We start from the raw sequence: 17,905 nt of genomic DNA on the forward strand, positions 1-17,905 counted from the left end.
ATAAATACCCACAAGTGAAATTGCTGGATCATATGGTAGTTCTACTTTTAATTTTTTGAGGAATCTCCATACTGTTTTCCAAAGTGGATGTATCAATTTACACCCATGGTGCACAGGGGTTCCCTTTTCTGCACACGCTTTCCAACAATTGTTATTTCTTGTCTTTTTGATAAAAGCCATCCTAACAGGTGTGAGGTGATATCTCACTGTGGTTTTGATTTGCATTTCCCAGATTAGTGATGTTGAGCGTTTTTTTTTTCATGCACCTGTTGGCCTTTACTATTTGTCTTGTTTTCCAAACCCTGGAAAGAAAGCATGCTTACACAAGAAACCCAGTGCCAAGATTCCATCATTCGTGTTAATCTCACTCTTTCTGGAGTCATACCTCTCAAATCAATAAATACACACTTTGATACACATCAATGTCATGCAAATTAAAACTGGACAGCATCTCCTTTGGTCCAATAGCTCCCAAATCTAACAAACTCCATTGGACTAAACCTTGCAACACCAGAGTCTTTAGTCAAGGCAAACCTTGTTCCAGAAATTTTTAATCTTTTGCATTACTATAAAACAAGACAGCAATTTGCAAAACTCAACTGAACAAGATGACTCAGCACGGAAGTTTAGTTCAATATGATTTTATTTAAAATCTGCAAAGCTGAAGGAGGGATCTGATGTTTTGTGAAAAGAAAACAATTTTCACACTATGTATTTTAGCCTTTTTAGTTCTGTGCTGAATAATAACAGAAGAGGAAGTTTCTGTTCACGATCCCAACTCCAGCACACTCAGCCAGGCGCTCGGGATCTTGGAGCAAGATAACCCTGGTCTGAGCCCACAGTAAATCCTCTCCCCCGAGTGGAGCCCCAGTTCTTCCCCAGGCACACATACTTATTTCCACTGCTCTCCACAGGCCCTAAGAATCCTTCATTTTAAAGAAAGTTGAAAAGAGTATGAAAGGATTCCTTAACTCACTGCCTGCAATAAACCCAACTACTGGTTAACGCTTGACAATTACAAGTATAAAATACTTGAAATGTATAAGACGTTCCATATTGAATGGAACATCTTAAATGTTAAAAAATTAAGTCAAGTAACATGCTTTCACGTTTTAAAATATTACTTAATAAAACTTACTGAGACAAGAAATGCAGCACTTTTTTGTACTTGGTATTATAAACTCCTACTGACAATGGCTACTTGATGGTCAAACAAAATAAAAACGAGAAGAAACCATACATACTGCTTTATACACAAAGCCTGAAGAATGTCATGCCTGCTTTATACACAATGCCTGAAGAATGTCATGTTCTGAATTTTGTTACTAAAATTAAGCCTGCGGGAAAAAAAAGAGGTCTAAAAAAGCAACACCCATGTTATTTTAAATGATGAGGTAGATTTTTTCCTATGCGGTAAAGATAACCAAAAATGCATACAACTCTCAAATTTTCTTTAAAAGAAAAAAAAGAAGTTCAAGTTATAGTCACTTTCACAGATAAGACATTTATAAACCATGAGGTGGAGAGATCATACTCAGGGAAGCTCCGCACTTTGTGTTACTTGGAGGTTCGATAATCAGTCTTGGATCAATTAATTCTCTCCAGAAAATGGTGATCTGAGGAAAAACAGAAAATATTCAGTTTACAGACTTCATTTTGAGGTCGTATGAATTTTAGTCATTTAAAAAGTCAATTTCCATTTATGCAGAATGCTTGAAGACCTGGAGTAATTTGAGTCCCAGTAAACTCAGTTCATTTAGGGTGGAAGGTCTTGTTTACCTAGAATGCAGCTAAATTTTACAGTAAACATACTTCATCTTTCTTTGATTTAGAGCAGGGGCTGTATGCGGAGGGCAGCTGGTTACAAAGCGGTCAGGAGGATTTGCCCAGCAAGCCTCTGTGGAAAGGCAGCCCACAGACCTCCCGGGAGGCAGATGTGGCCCAGGAAGGTTATCACTATACTGTTGATGCCCCTTTGTGCAGCTCTGTAGTTCTCTTCCTGTGCTGCCTAAAAATAGGAGGTATTTCACATTTTATCAAGAGAAAGCAAAGCTAACATTGGCCATATGAATAATGAGAGCCATCTAGTGTCAAAAAAGGTAATTACAGGCCCTATTTCAGGCTGCTGTTTAGTAAGGCCTCCAAGAGGAAAGCCTGCAACGTTTAATTTTCCAATGTAGTTTCCAAGAATACATTTCTACAAAAAAGTGGGGCTGCATATATTGCAAATGAAGAAGTACAGGAGACTGGGCAATATCTGCTGAGCCTACCACAGACCCTAAAAATGTGCTTTTGGAGTAAATCCCTGAGTGGCATCTACCCCAAAGACAAAGCAAAACATACAGTCAGCTTAGGGTTTCCACAAATTCACATTTCAGATAAAACGTGACTCTGCAGTACTAAAACTCAGAATACTATCATAACATTTCAAGTATAAACACCTTAAGAAGTGGTTTCTTAACTATAAATTCTACTCACTTCAATGCTACCATACTCTAGTAAGGCAGCCATTCCAGCAACTCTGCAAGTCTGCTGCCTACAAAGCTCTAAACCATATACTTCCTAAAATGGAAATTTAAGGACTGAAACAAATCAAAAGACAGATTCATCATTTCACGTCATTCTTCAAAACGACCTGTGCTGTTGTAAGTCAGAATCACGGTTAACGTTTGAGAGGTAGTAGTAAGTGCAAGGAGGCGTGATGGAGATTTCTGGAGGGGCTGCTCATGTGCTGTTTCTTGATCCGGGTGCTGGTTACTACATGGGGTATGTTCATGGGTGAAAATCGCCCAAGCTGTACATTTATGTGTACTTTTGTTTTTAAAATGCTACTCTTTTCTACTGACACCCTTATAAAACTGTGATTTGATCTGATTTGATTTTGATTTTTGGCCATGCCTCATGGCTTGTGGGATCTCAGTTCCCTGACCAAGGACTAAACCAGGGCCATGGCAGTGAAAGTCCAGAATCTTAACCACTAGGCCACCAGGGAACTCCCAAAACTGATTTTATGCAACTGTACACTCTTAAATAAGATTTATTTGTGCATCTCGTCTTATAGGCTCTCTGACATTCAAGATGCACCCTAACTTGGCACTTGGCACTGTCACAGCCACCCTGCAGGCACGACAGAGTTCCCCAAGGCTGAGATCCTTTATGATTTTAACACAGGCAGTTCAGGAAGCTGCAGTGTCCCCTTCCAGGCCACCAGTGGCCAGTCAAGAGAGTGGACGACCAAGCAAATCCCAAGAAGAGAAGCACGCCTACCCTCTTCTCCTGCGTCACCGCGTACTCCACTACCTCAGCTCCATTTTCGTTGTGATAAACCAGATCAAACTTCCCAGGTTCTTTCACGGCTGAAAGCAGACGGTAGGAAGGAGAGACAATAAGTCATTTCCCAGTAGTGAAATGTTCCTCTACAGGGAATTCATATCATTAGAAAAACAACCACAAACACACTGTCCATTGATGTGGAGGCTGGCGACACACATGAAAGTATGGAGTGCTCAGTGACGGGAGAGCCTTCGAAAACCCTGCATCAAAAGACAGGAGCTTCTCGGCTACTGATCAGTGACAATCTTTCCTTCATCAAAAAGAAATGAGCTCGATCCGCTACCACTAGTAATCCCGGAAAAGAACGTGTAACCACAAGATAATCCCCAAAATAGCTGGTATGTTTCAACAAGGGAAGGTAATGTGAATTCTGCCAAGTTCTTATATCTTGCTGTATCCTCAGAAATCACACAGGCTTACTACTTGGTAATACAGCAGTCCTCACTTTACATGGTAGGGTGGGGCCGTTAAAGTGACCATGCAGGCTGAAATCATGCAAAACAATCTTAATCAATGGGAAAACTTATGATTGTCTCATGATCTTTAAAATTTTTTGTCAAAACTTTAAAACCTTTACTGTATAGGGAAATGAAAAAAATACTACAACTGCTATTTATGTAGTACACGGATCTAATTTAAAACAGAAATACTGAGAATTAAAGTGTTCTATGTCTTTGTAAGAAACTTATCAAGGGTAGTTTAAGCAGTGCTCACCTTCTTGTCATGTAACCACAGTACAGAGTGAGAATCTTTTCTACGCCTTACATAACTGTCATACTCCTCTCAGTTTGTTATTCTTTGAGCTTTTAACGTCATGAAATAGCTCTGAGAGTTTCTTTTTCACAGTTTTGCGAAGTTTTTGCTGATGTCACTTCTAGGACATCCTCATCCCTTTCATCACAACCACTTTCCTCGTTGACGTCAAGAAGCTCACATAAAGCTCAATGTCAACATTCCCACAGTGAGCTACTTCTTCTACGATTTCACTTAAACTCGATTTGGAGGTCACTTTTAGCATTATCACTTTTTGTTTCTTTGTTGTGCTTTCATCTTTGTTGGCCAATTCCCTATTTCAATTATCCATTTTTGTAAGGTGTTACGTGGATTTATCACTGAGAGACAAGGAAGCAGCACAACTACACACTTTGCTGTGTTATGGGAACTGAGTAACAGATGCACAGTGACCAACCACCAACAGACTTTGAAAGAAGTGATGTGACTTGTCACTAATCATATGGCCATGTGTTATTTATGCAGTGATTTGTGGACGGGAGAGCTAGCGGTACTCTATACAGTTACTTACAGTTAAGAGTTACATACCAATGTCACCGGGGAGCTGGTTTTATTTAACTAAATCATGGTAACTGAAGTTCATGTATATTAGAAACATGCAAAGTGAGGACTACCTGTACTTTTGCTAGAAAACAGATAAAGTGTTTCTTGATGCTCCCAAAAAGAAAAGTTCTAATTGGATGTCATCACTGTCAATCACCTGACAAGAAGTGATCCGGCTGTGTCCACAAAATTTGATCATGGACAAACCTCTGTCCACCATTCCAAAGAAGGGGGATTTCTTCAAGCGAAAACTAATAGAAGAAAGCTGGAAAACCAGTGGAAGGTGTGTGTGTGTGTGTGTGTGTGTGTGTGTGTGTGTGTGTGTGTGTGTGTGTGTGTGTGTGTGTGTGTGTGTGTGTTCTGGCTGCACTGCACGGCTTGTGTGATCTTTGTTCCCCGAGTGTGTGTGTGTGTGTGTGTGTGTGTGTGTGTGTGTGTGTGTGTGTGTGTGTGTGTGTGTGTGTGTGTTTCTGGCTGCACTGCACGGCTTGTGTGATCTTTGTTCCCGACCAGGGGTTTCTCTGAAAAACCTTTTTGAATGATTTCTATGTACTGGAGTTTTGAATCTTTTACTCACTACCTTATTTAAACACGAACAGAAAATAATCAATTCCTTAGAGTCTGCTAAAGAAAAAGAGATCTCCTCTACTCCCTGGCCAGGGACCCCTGCAAACACAACCCCAGTTAAGCCATATACAGTAAAAGCCCTCTTATTCCAGGATTTCAGAACCAATAATGGGTGGGGTGAATCAGGGATAAAGCAGGGAACCATTTAAAATAATGTGTGAGCGTGTGGATACTTTAGACATTTTATTTTGACTTAACACACAGAAGTATGTTCATTTGCCAATCTTTTGAAACAGAGCTAGCAGGTCTTATGAGTCCACCAGCTAGAGCTGTCTTTCTTTTATAAATCATATCCTTAATGTATATATGTAATTTTCACAATTTTTGAGTTTTGAGGGTTTTTTTAAAGTGATGCAAGAATGAATAATAATAAGAAGAATACAAAAGCTAGCAACACAATGTAAGTGTAGAATCTTCACAGATTTTTACCAAATTCCTCCCAATCTCTTATAGCTGACCCACCACATATAACTCAAAAGCAAATTTTTCAGTAACAATCCTGAGTCAGCATTCAACTTAGGTTTCACAGACATAATTTTTTTTGCCATCAATTTTCATCAATTTATGTAATTTCACGAAATTACATAACTACAGTAAGAAGAACAACTCGCCTAACAGCTCTGGGAACAAACCCAACAACTCTTAGTAGACACGCACCTCCACTTGTGGGAGTGCAGCACCCACCCTCCCGGCCACTCTGTGCTGACAGAGGTATGCAGAGCGCCAGGCAGCCATGGGGGCCAAGGAAGACAGCAGCGCCTGTGTGTGAAAGCTGTTTAGAAACCAGCGTAGATGTGAAGAGCCTACACTGCCAAATTCTTTTCTAGAACACTCACCAGGTAAAGATGAAAGAATTTCTATATCTACTTGCTGGGTCTCCGGATTATGGCTTAATATTTTTCCTTCCTTTCAAAAACAAAAGTTCAAGTCAAAAATCAACATGTCAACTATTACGAATATACTAAAGCCACTGAATCGCACACTTTAAAACAGTTAAATAGTGAGTTTTGTTATGTGGGTTTTATCTCAACAAAAAAAGTTTTTAAATAAATCAACATGCATTTGAAATAAAACTCCCACATACCAAGCCAGCATTTCCCCTGGTCTCAATCATCCCAGGAGCAGGTACCAAACAGGGACAGCCCCTCTAGCCAACAGCCTGCTACTTATTCAGACTAGCTGATCCTAAGCTGTCTCCCTCACCCTGCCTTGCCTACACCAAGGAAACCCCGATAAAAGCTCCTCCCTCCTGCTTCTGCCTCCCAGCCACAACCAGGTGCTGTCCCCTGTGGTCCTGCCTGGTGTGGCATCCCCCTCTTCTCTCGGGAAATGTAAGTAATAAATTCCTTTCTCAGTAGCACTGACTTCTCTGTGTCATCACTCAGTCACCTCCATAAATTAGAATTCCACGGATACAAATGAGACAGGTTAGAGGCTGAGGAGACTACATTCTTTGAAGGTAGATTTGACTTTTAAAGGCAAGCTTAATGAATAAAGCCAATGATCTAGCTGGATAAAAGTACTTGACATCAAAGCAAAAAAGTGATACTGATTTTCACCCTTGAAACGGTTTTGAAAGCAACTTCAAAAAAGTTCTAAAAACACTGGGAAATAAAGTAAGCGAATAGCTTACCAAGATGATAACTATAATGACCAACATCCATTTAATATGAGTTTAAAAAAAATCAGTATCATCTAGAATCAACAATCGGTAGAGGCCGTGGGACATACCAATTCATGTTTATCTCCATTTCCTCATGTACCACAGAATTGAATTAGTCATCTATGGTAGGGTGAAAAAACATCCTGGTTTGCCCAAGACAGGTCCATTTACATTTCCCTTCAGTATAATTATTAATACAATATTCATCCTTTTCACTCACAAGTGTTCTGATTTATGTAAGTTATGTGGTCACCTATATTAAGGGGCTAAGATGAAAAAGATGATAAAACACCAGTTACCCAGAACTAACCAACCAAATCCCTTCATGAACTGATTCTTCTTCTAGCCTGCTTTCGAAGAAAGATTCTTACCAAGATTTTAAAAGGCTACCTAGGGATCAACTCAGATTGAATCAAATCTTCTTATACCTTACCCGTATCATTATATTATACGTTATATATTAATGTTATCAATTATTCCCTTAAAATAATGGACTTACATTCTGAATCTCACATCAAAATAAGAAAGTATGCATTTTAACAAGATTTTCAGCAAAATTTTGAATGGGTGAGAAAGGGAAGGAAACATGTAATTACTGATTGAGTCAAACTTTTACTGAACTGTGGTAAAGTTCATATGCCAACACGAAGTCCCATACAAATATTAAGTGAGTAAATTCCAAGGACAGTATTTGTGAACTACCAGTGGTTAACTGGTAAAGCAAAACAAAACATATTAGATGATAATAACCAGTAGTAATTCACAAATATATGAAGTAGATTCCTATGCTGAAAATAATCAAATTTTCTGGCTGAGAGCTATCTATTTTTCTCTTTCAAAGTTTAGGATCATGGGAGAGCGGTTCTCAAATAACTTTGTGTATCTAAGCTGATTAGAAATAAATGAGTAATAAAAAAAAATTAAATTCGTCATTCTCATTCTATATTCTTCCCAAGTATTAAGAAAAATAACACTGGGAGACTTCAAAGTGATACTATCAAAAAGTTTACATTTTGAAAATATTTTTTCTACTTTATGACATTATTTACTCCATAAAAATCCGTATTATCCATATTAGCAGCATTAAACATGACTTTAGCTTCCTTAATATACTGACATTTGATTATTTTAAAATAAAGAACCTTACCTTGTAGTCAGAAACATCAGGAGAATAATCGGATGTTAGTTCCAAAAGCTAAAAAAGAAGAAAAAAACTCACAAATACACATGCCCTGTGGCTCCTTTCCCTACTCCTGAGAAAACAAAACACACAATATTGGGGTGCCCACTCCACCTCTCTGGGAGCCCTACCATGAGCCTGTGGCAAAACAGGGGTTCCAGTAGGAAAGTTTTTTTTGGGGTTTCGGAGGCTTTTGGGGTGATATGTAGAGGCTTTTTTTATTGAGCACTTGCTATGTTCCAGACACCAGGCTGAGCCATTTCTACTCATTCAGAAAACAATTACTAGGCACCTACTACATGCTAGGCAAGAGAACACGAAAGATATGATCCAGGAAGAGTTATTATAAATATGATTTAATATAAAGTAGTTTAATAAATTTATTAAATTTTATTAATATATATTAAATTATAAATATAAATGTAACCTGACATGTTAATGAGTAAGTTTATTTAGGGGGGAATAATCTTTTTTGTTGTAACTATTGTTGTTTTTTAAAAATATACCTTAAATGCAATCTTTTCTCCAACTTGAGGGGCAGCTGCTAAAAGCGGTAAGAGACTGTAGTCCTTCTTGTGTGTCTCTATGGGATTCTGAAAAACAGTATTAGTCATGTGATTTTGTTACTAGTGAGAAACTGTGAACCCATGACATCAATTCCAGAAACACTACATGAGGAAAGGGGAAGAGGTAAACTCACAATAAATAACACTTACCTGGATAACAGTAGATGAGTTTGTCACCATTTCATTCAACTGCTGTTGCTTCTGATAATCAGCATTTCTATTTAAAACACAGGGAACAGCATGCCCTCGTCCTCGACCTCTGCCCCGCATACCCCGACCCCTCGCTCCCTTCCAAGAAAGAAGGTCCTCTCCCCTACTCCAACCTCTTCCCAAAGTGATGGGGAGAGTCACATTGGGAGGAGGACCAAGGGCCTGTCTGCCACCATTTGAGTCCGACTGCTTCCATCCAGCAGCATTTGGAACCTGTGAGGATGGCCCTGGACAACGTTTTCCTGCAAAGAGACCTACAGTCTTTAAGAAATCTGCAGTACACACCGGGGTACTCTTTGACATCACACATTGGTTATCTGACTCTGAACTAGCGTCTGAACTAGAAGATGATGTTCTGGAGGTCTTGCCCTTGATGGTGGTAGAGGTAAAACCAGTATTTGCAGCCCCTTTGTTTGCAGTTGTGGTTTTCATAGAGGATCCTTCCTTTGATACTTCAGTCGAGATTTTCTCTGGGGAATGTGTGACCTCCAAGATGACATTGCTGAGACCATCACTGGTTGATTCATGATAAGACTCAGACTCTGAGGAGTCGTCGGGACTCTCTTTTGTAGGAATGCCTGGGCCACCTTTTCTTTTGGCTTTCACAAGGCTGTTTCTAGCAGCAGGACCTTTTGGAGGACTGTACTTCAGGATGGTCCACTCTTTCACTGACTGTGCTTTAGAAGACTTGGGAGTCTTTGCCTGCTTTTTATATTCACATTTCTCCGTTTTCTTTGGTGATTTTCTTTTGGTCTCTCCACCATCAGCATCCACTACACCACATGTGGCTTTCTTTTTCCTCTTGTTTTTTTTACTCACACTCTGATCTGTGACAGCTTTTGGTTCTAGATCCAAGGTCTTCTCACTGTTATTGTTCTCATGCCTCTTCCAACGCTTCTTTGAATTTTTGTAATCTAGTTCGGTTTCTTCATCTTCCTCCAACTTAAATGCCCGCTTCTTTGCTTTTCTAGGTAATAAACGAGTACTATCACCATTGTTAACTGTTGCAGGACTCTCAGCAACTCCTCTCTCTTCTAATTTAACTCTATCAAAAGAACAAGAGAGAAAGCTTTAGTAAGTAATTCATAAGCATGTCTCCAGGATGTAGTTATATACTAAGAGGACTGCAGACTGTCACTGTCATCAGGCAATGAAAAAATGTCAAATCGCTTAAGGACAAAAGACTCTTTTTAACAAAATGGCCTATATGGCATCACTTACGGTCAACTTTCAAATGACTAATTTTATTGATTGATCAACTACTGCATCCTAAACATTTCCTATAGATTTTCTCTAATCTAAACATGACCATGAAGTAAGTATCTTTCATTTTAAAACAGATCACAAAATTATGGTTCAGACAAGTAACTGCCCAGGATCCACAGCTAATAAGCCACAGAAATAGGATTCAAACCTGTTTGTGTAACGTCAACGTCCACAACCTTTCCACTACGTTATACGCCTGCGCTAAATGGTGATGATGCTAACTATCCGTTTTGGGTTTTAACTGTAAGCTACTATTTTAAAAATCAGATTTCATTTTTATTTTGTTTAAATTTAGGAAAACACCGACCATTTATAACTTATGTTCTCTGGGGTACTGACAGCCATCGTAAAATTCCAAAGCATTTGGTGATTATTGATTTTATGTGCCAACTTGACTAGGCCCTGGGGTGACCAGATATTTGGTTAAACATTGTTCTGGGCATGTCTGTCAGGGTGTTTCAGGATCAGATTAACATTTGAATTTGTACAGTAAATAGACTGCCTTTGTGAGCAGATGGTCCCAGTGTGAATGGCCCTCACCCAATCCACTGAAGGCCTGAACGGAATAAAAGGCTGAGCAAGAGGGAATCCGCTTTCCCTGCCTGCCTGTCTTTGAGCTGGGACGTCAGAAGAACTTCTGCCTCAGACAAGGAATCAGACTGAAACACACCATCTGCTTTCCTGGCCTTTGCACTTGGGCCGGAACTTTATCATCAGCTTTCCCAGGTCTCCAGCTTGCCGACTGCAGATCTTGGGACTTCTCTGTCTCCATAATCTCATGAGTCAGGTCCTTATAATAAATCTCATTTCTGTACCTAGAGCTATAGCTATGTCTATATCTATATCATCTCCTACTGTTTCTGTTTCTCTGGAGAACTCTGACTAATATACAGTTCATCCAAAGTCATTTCACTACAGTAAAGGAATTCTGTTCCTCCATGAACCGGCAACAGCTAATTCTAATAGGCACATCCCAGTGACAGAGAGCTGAGTGAGTGTCGTCAATGTCAAGCACATAATGGGTGTTTAAAAATGCCTGCTGGGGCTTCCCTGGTGGCGCAATGGTTAAGAATCCGCCTGCCAATGCAGGGGACATGGGTTCAAGCCCTGGTCCAGGAAGATCCCACATGCCATGGAGCAACTAGGCCCGTAAGCCACAACTACTGAGCCTGCACTCTAGAGCCCGTGAGCCAAAACTACTGAGCCCACATGCCACAACTACTGAAGCCCACAGGCCTAGAGCCCGTGCTCTGCAATGAGAAGTCACTGCAATGAGAAGCCCACTCACTGCAACAAAGAGTAGCCCCCGCTCACCGCAGCTAGAGAAAGCCCATGCACAGCAACGAAGACCCAATGCAGCCAAAAATAAATAAATTTATTTTAAAAAAACGTCTCCTAAAAACATACATTATTCTTTCAATACATTTACATCCAGCTGTATCTTTCATCAAGTACTTTTAGTGACCAGGGAAAGATGTGGACAATCATATTTGAAAATAAAGTACAGGGCTTCCCTCGTGGCACAGTGGTTAAGAATCTGCCTGCCAATGCAGGGGACATGGGTTCGAGCCCTGGTCCGGGAAGATCCCACATGCCGCGGAGCAACTAAGCCCATGCGCCACAACTACTGAGCCTGCGCTCTAGAGCCCGGGAGCCACAAGTACTGAGCCCACGGGCCTAGAGCCCGTGCTCCGCAACAAGAGAAGCCACCGCAATGAGAAGCCTGCGCACCTCAACGAAGAGTAGCCCCCGCTCGCCACAACTAGAGAAAGCCCGCACGCAGCAACGAAGACCCAATGCAGCCAAAAATAAATAAATTTATTTTTAAAAAATAGAAAATAAAGTATAATTGGTGAGTAATAAGATAGATTATAGGCATTCTTTAATTTTTTTTAAGGTATAGTAATCCTGTGGATTTATGTCAATGTGGTAGTTGAAAAAAATCCTCAATTATTCTTCAGAATACACAAATACACAGACACATACAAGTGAAGATAAAATAAAAGCTACTGATACCAGGAGTAGGATGAAGAGAGAAATAAAACTCTGAAAGAGCAGGGACTTAAATAAAACTCACTACCCCCTGTTCTCAGCTGTGGACCTTGGCACCTAGCAGCAAGAAAGTAATTCTTAAACAGGCAAAAGCTAGTTTGGCATCCTGTGAATCTAAGAACTACTTAGGAACTTCCAGGATATGGAACTTTCCATAACATTCTTGATTAATTTGTTTTCACCTGTAGCAATGCTATGATTCAAGTTTCAATTCTGAGATGACAATTAGTACCAAACTTTCCATCACACTTTGAAAACGGATGCAAGACCTTCTGTTCAGTCACTGTGGTTCATTAATTCACTGGAACACTGCACGTGCTGCATCCCGTGTAGGCAGGACCCCTGGCTTTCAAAGGAGCCTACAACAGCATCATGCTTTCAAGAGCAGCTCCTGTCATCACCTCACCCATCCTGAAGATCATGGATCTGTGGACACTTGACCTGTGATTGCTGCAGCCTCGCTACCTGCTACTCCTGAAGAGAGTAATTTCAGTTTGGAGCATATTAAGACTGAGAAACAAAACACCATCCAGAGAACAAGAAACGTTTCACCTGGGTCTGCTCAGTTACCATTCTTTTCAGGGTGGACACTTTCCCTGGCAATGTTCTTCATTTCCCCACTTGGATCACAGACAACAAATGTAACTGTCCTTTTACAAACGGAAGTGAATGTAGCTGTCCTTTTACAAAGAAAAGTGAATTACCTGTATAATTAGCAATGAAAGAGATTTGATCCCAAGAAATGTTTAAAACAGACTCTCCACTGTTCATTCAAACTCTTTGCAGGGCAAACTGGGCACTAGTATCAAAATGCAAGGTATTCCCTTTCAATTTGCAAGTTCACCTCTAGGATTCTATCATACATAAATACAGACATGCCCATCTGCACTGCCTGACACCTCCCCACTCCCACTAGCCATTGCCTGCCAAGGCCAAAGTGACTGGATTCAAATCCTTCTTCTGCCTTTAGTTAAAATTTTAAAATATCATTACCTCAACTTTTCCCATCTGTACAAATGGGGGTAACAGTAATAATTATAGTACTCAGATGAGCTATCATATATATTTAGAGCCGTGCTGGGCTCAGAGCAAGTGCTATCTAAATGTTAGCTCTAATTTTTATTAATACAGTGAATGTTGTTAGTCCTCTGAGGGCAGGAGTTGATGGGTTTTTAATGAACTTGTCCCATCAAATGGAGGTGAAATTCAACAAAGAGGGTGAAAGCAGGGACCTGCAATCTCTCTGGGTCCCACCTGTTCCCTGCAGCCTCCCTCCTGTCTAGCTGCTGCTTGCAGTGCCCTGCATTACCACCTTCAGAGAAGTAAGTTACCTGACCAAGGGCACACAGCTAATGAGTCATAGAGCCAAGATTTGAATCCAGGGCCCTGATTCCAGACCCTGAGCTCTTAATCACTCTGCTCTCTTACCTTTCGCACAATATTGAACAAAAGTAACTCATATATTTCTGGCATAAATACAGACCTGTACAACTCTTCTGGAGGTCAACTTGACAGTATTTATCAAATTTTAAAATTTGACCAAGGAGTACCCCTTCTGGGAATGTATCTTACTGAATCATTGCCCAAGTACACAAAGATATAGAAGAATACTCACCACAGCAGTATGTAACAGTGAAAACCAGATGACAACTGCCAAGGGCTGAATGTTTCGGTGTCCCCCCCAAATTCATATGTTGAAATCCTAACCCTCCAATGTTATGGTGTTAGGAGATGGGGCCTTTGGGAAGTGATTACATCATAAGGGTAAAGCCCTCATGAATGGGATTAGCGCCCTTATGAAAGAGACCCCCAGGGCTCCCTAGTCCCCTTCTACCATGTAAGGACACAGGAAGAAGGTACCATCTGTGAACCAGAAAGCAAGCCCTCACCAGACCATAAAGTCTGCCAGCACCTTGATCTTGGGCTCCTTGGCCTCTAAACTGTGAGAATTAAACTTCTGTTATTTATAAGCTACCCAGTTTATGGTATTTTTATTATAGAAGCCCAGTCAAACTAAGATTACCACCTAAAATGTCCATTAATAAGGGACTGGTTAAATAAATTAACATGGCCATGCAAAGGAATAATATAGCATTTAAAAAGAATGACGTAGCAATTGCATCACATATCGTATATACTAAAATGAAAGATACCCAAGATACGTTAGGTAAAAAAAAGTGAGGTGCAGGAAAAAATGTATATTATAATGACATGTGTATTTAAAGAGCCTAAGTATATATGTTTGCATATGTATGGAAAAGACACTCCAAATTTAACTGAGGATACTTCTGGAGAGTGGGGTGTAGGAAGAGTACATGAGAAAAGAAATAAGGGATTTTGTACCCTGAACTATTTTGAAGTATAATTTTTTTTTAACAATAAGCCTTTTTGTTTGCTTTGTTTTAATAAAAGAATAGGAAGGGACTATCAATGTTCCACAATGAAAGCAGCCCAGGCCTAACTTCCACTGGTTTCTGCTCACCCACGGGCACTGGACAAACACACTCCTGAACGTGAGAGAAGAGCTCTCAGTATTCTATATCCCCAAAACCATCAGCGCGCTACAAAACGAGACTGAGCGTCAAGAGACCCAGAGCTGCACAAGGATCGGCAGCCTTAACGGCAAGTATCTTCTTTGGCTCTCGAGGTTTCAGGAAACCAAACTGCCCTCAGCCTGGCTCAGACGCTCTGTCTTCTTCACTCCCACTGCCAGCCTCACAGACATGTCAAGAGGGGCTTGGCTGGCTATCCAAGGAGCCACTGATCATAGCAACATGAAATGAGAGCTCATCTCTAATGTTCAGCATTTAATAATCAGTATTAAATGCCGCAGAGTCAAAAGAGTGACAGAGGAGAGAAGGCATTCTGTTTCCTCACAGAATGGCTCTTCAACAGGGAAATCTCACTCCAGCTGGTCGCTCTCCAGGTGCTGCAGCCAGGCCTCTGTGAAGCTCTCTTCAGGGGGTGTTATGGGATGTACTGTGTCCCCTCAAAATTCTTATGCTGAAGCCCTAACCCATAGTACCTCTAAATGTGACTGTATTTAGAGACAGGGCCTTTAAAGAGGTAATCAAGTTAAGATGAGGCCGTTAAGAGCGGGGCCCTAATCCAATCTAACTGGTGTCCTTATGAGAGAGAAAATCTGGACACACAAAGAGACACCAGGTCACGTGCCTTTTTCTGAGGAAAGAAAAAAGGTCATGTGAGGACACAGTAAGAAGAGAGACACCTACTAGCCAAGCAGAGAGGCCTCAAAAAGAAACAAAACTTGCCAACACTTAACCTTGGACTTCCAGCCTCCAGAACTGTGAGAGGGAAATTTCGGTTGCGTAAGCCTGTGGTGTTTTGTTAGAGCAGCCCTAGCAGATGGATGGGGCTCCAGGCAAATGGGAGCACTTCCTCCTCCCAGGGGAGATGGAGACCGCCTTGAGGAGCTCCACGTTAGCAGCCTGGGGGCAGAGGAAGTCAGATTCTGGGGGCTCAAAAGAAGGGGCTGTGAGGAAGTGGCCATGGCACACAAGTGTGGAGATGCTCGCGCCTCCAGGGCTAGTTCTCAGGATTCCCACAACCAGGCTCCGCTTCTCCTCATGAGAGCTCTCTCAGCACTCCTGGCAATCCCAACAGAATTCTTCTGCTGGTCAAACTCATCCCTTCACCAAGTCAGGGTAGCTTTTGCCTCCACAACTGTACGAGGCTATCCAACCTTCAAGGTACTGTGAAATTCCCTGACCATTTGTGTTCCACGATGATCTCTTCTTTTCAACCATCTTCTGCACTTAGCAGCAAAACCTGGTATGATTATCCAGTCAGATAATTATCCACTCCACATGACACAAGAACATAATATACAGAAACACAAAACTAGTTATTTTGGTCTACTCCAACAATATTGGGTATCTTTGAGAAAAGAAACTGTTTTCTTCTGTAGCTCTGAAGAAAAGTGAGTCTGTCAGGGGAAGACAGAGAATGACTATGGACATGAAACCACGAAAACATACAAAACTTTTCCAGATTCAACTTTTTCCTAAGGTCTGCCCCATTTACCACTGAAGCTAGCTGCAGAGGTATTCCTTGCCATATGCAATTGTGCATTCTGGTGTTTAGGAGGAATTCTGCCTGCCATTGTGCTGTATTTATTTCCCATAACAGCTTTCATGGTTTGCTTTTGACACTGTTGACTTCATTATAAAGAGTCTAATTTCCAGACGATTCATTAAATGAAGTATAACTGCAGTTAGCCATCAGCAAGTTATTAATTCATTAGACAGGAGATAGATCAGAAAGTAAACTTAACAGGAGAGGATGCAGTCCTTACAACTGCAATATTTAAATAGTCCCTGAATTGCAGAGAGAATGGAGATCTATTTCACAGTGAATAAAAAGGAAAAAGACCTCTTTTTGAAACTTGGATTATTTCAAATTGTCACTGGAAACAGCTAAACGTTATTAGTAAGTCAGTGTTCCTGCTTTTAAAAGAGAGAACGACACACATATGCTCAAAGATGTAGCAGTTGTTCCAAGTTAAATTCCCTGATGCTCTGAAGAAATCTTACGAATCTGACATACTCTGGGGAAAGGAATATTCAACATGCCACAAATGGCAAGCAGAAGTAAGTAGCCTGGTTCACAACTCTAGAATTTCTTTCACTGTAGATGAAGCTTTTAAAAAGAAGCCCTGAATAAATCAGTCCAAGATATGAATCCGAACTGAAATCGTGTCTTACCATTTTATTGAGATAAATCAGCCACACGTGAGCAATTTACACCACAACCGCTCCTTGATATTCATCTCAGTATCATCTTTTAAAACTTCCAAAAGCATATTTAAAACTATTTTGTTTCCCAATTCACAACCCAAAAGGTTCCAAACACCTATTTAAGTGAACCCAGGTGAGACACTGAATGACGCCCACCAGTCCCAGGGGGTATCGCAGGAGCTCTGAGATTGGACACGCTGCAAGCGGTGAAGAAAACATGACTGCGGGTCCGTTTGCTTGGGTCTCCGGCACCTGACCCTGCGAACTGCCAGGGGAAGGCCAGGTCTCAGGCACGCCCGGCACCCCGCGCACCTAACACAGTGCCCGGCTAAGTGAGCGCTTGCTAAGTCAAGGCTGGAAGAAACGCGGGCCCTGCCCACACCCAAGATCAGGGTTTTTCCAAGTGTGGTCCACCAATCTTCTGCATTAGAAGCTTCCCGGGGAAAGATGCTAGTTACAATGCAGACTCCTGAGCCCCAAACCTGACTGGACCAATCAGAATCTCCGGGGTTCACGGAAGTGCAGTTTGACAGCCCCCCCCCAGCTCACCCCGACCCTCACCCGGACCCACACCCACACGCGGTCTCCAGACGCCGGAGGCGCCCCCGGACGTGCGCAGGCTCGTCCCCGGCGCCCCACCGCCGTGCCCCCATCCCGCCCGCGCACCTGAGGCAGTCGTTGTCTCGTACCAGGCGCGCACTCTCGGCGGGGGGCAAGAGCCCCCCCTCCAAGTAGAGGCCCAGGAGGGCCCCAGAACTGAAGCCGAAGCGCTGGCGGATGAGACTGATGAGATCCGTGACTACTCGGCATCTGTTCAAGTCGATGAGAAGCCAGAAGGACGTGCAGTGTGGGGTGGCTGGCGGCGGGTAATCAAATTGAAGGCGTAGCCTAACCGTCTCGGAGGCTGCCATCTTGC

At 41.6% G+C, this 17,905-nt stretch overlaps 1 protein-coding gene across 1 annotated transcript; it reads right to left on the reverse strand.

Moving 5' to 3' along the window:
- Positions 1–631: 631 nt before the first annotated feature.
- COIL (coilin) lies at positions 632–17,905 on the reverse strand. Its single transcript, XM_079905936.1, has 7 exons — positions 17,656–17,905; positions 8,855–9,959; positions 8,645–8,731; positions 8,106–8,153; positions 6,132–6,201; positions 3,268–3,356; positions 632–1,616 (listed from the first exon to the last, which is right to left on the reverse strand). The coding sequence occupies exons 1-7, from the start codon at positions 17,898–17,900 to the stop codon at positions 1,506–1,508; spliced, it is 1,755 nt and encodes a 584-aa protein (XP_079762062.1). The 5' UTR covers positions 17,901–17,905; the 3' UTR covers positions 632–1,505.

The sequence above is a fragment of the Stenella coeruleoalba genome (assembly GCF_951394435.1).
Source record: "Stenella coeruleoalba genome assembly, chromosome: 19".
In the NCBI taxonomy this organism is placed as follows: domain Eukaryota; kingdom Metazoa; phylum Chordata; class Mammalia; order Artiodactyla; family Delphinidae; genus Stenella; species Stenella coeruleoalba.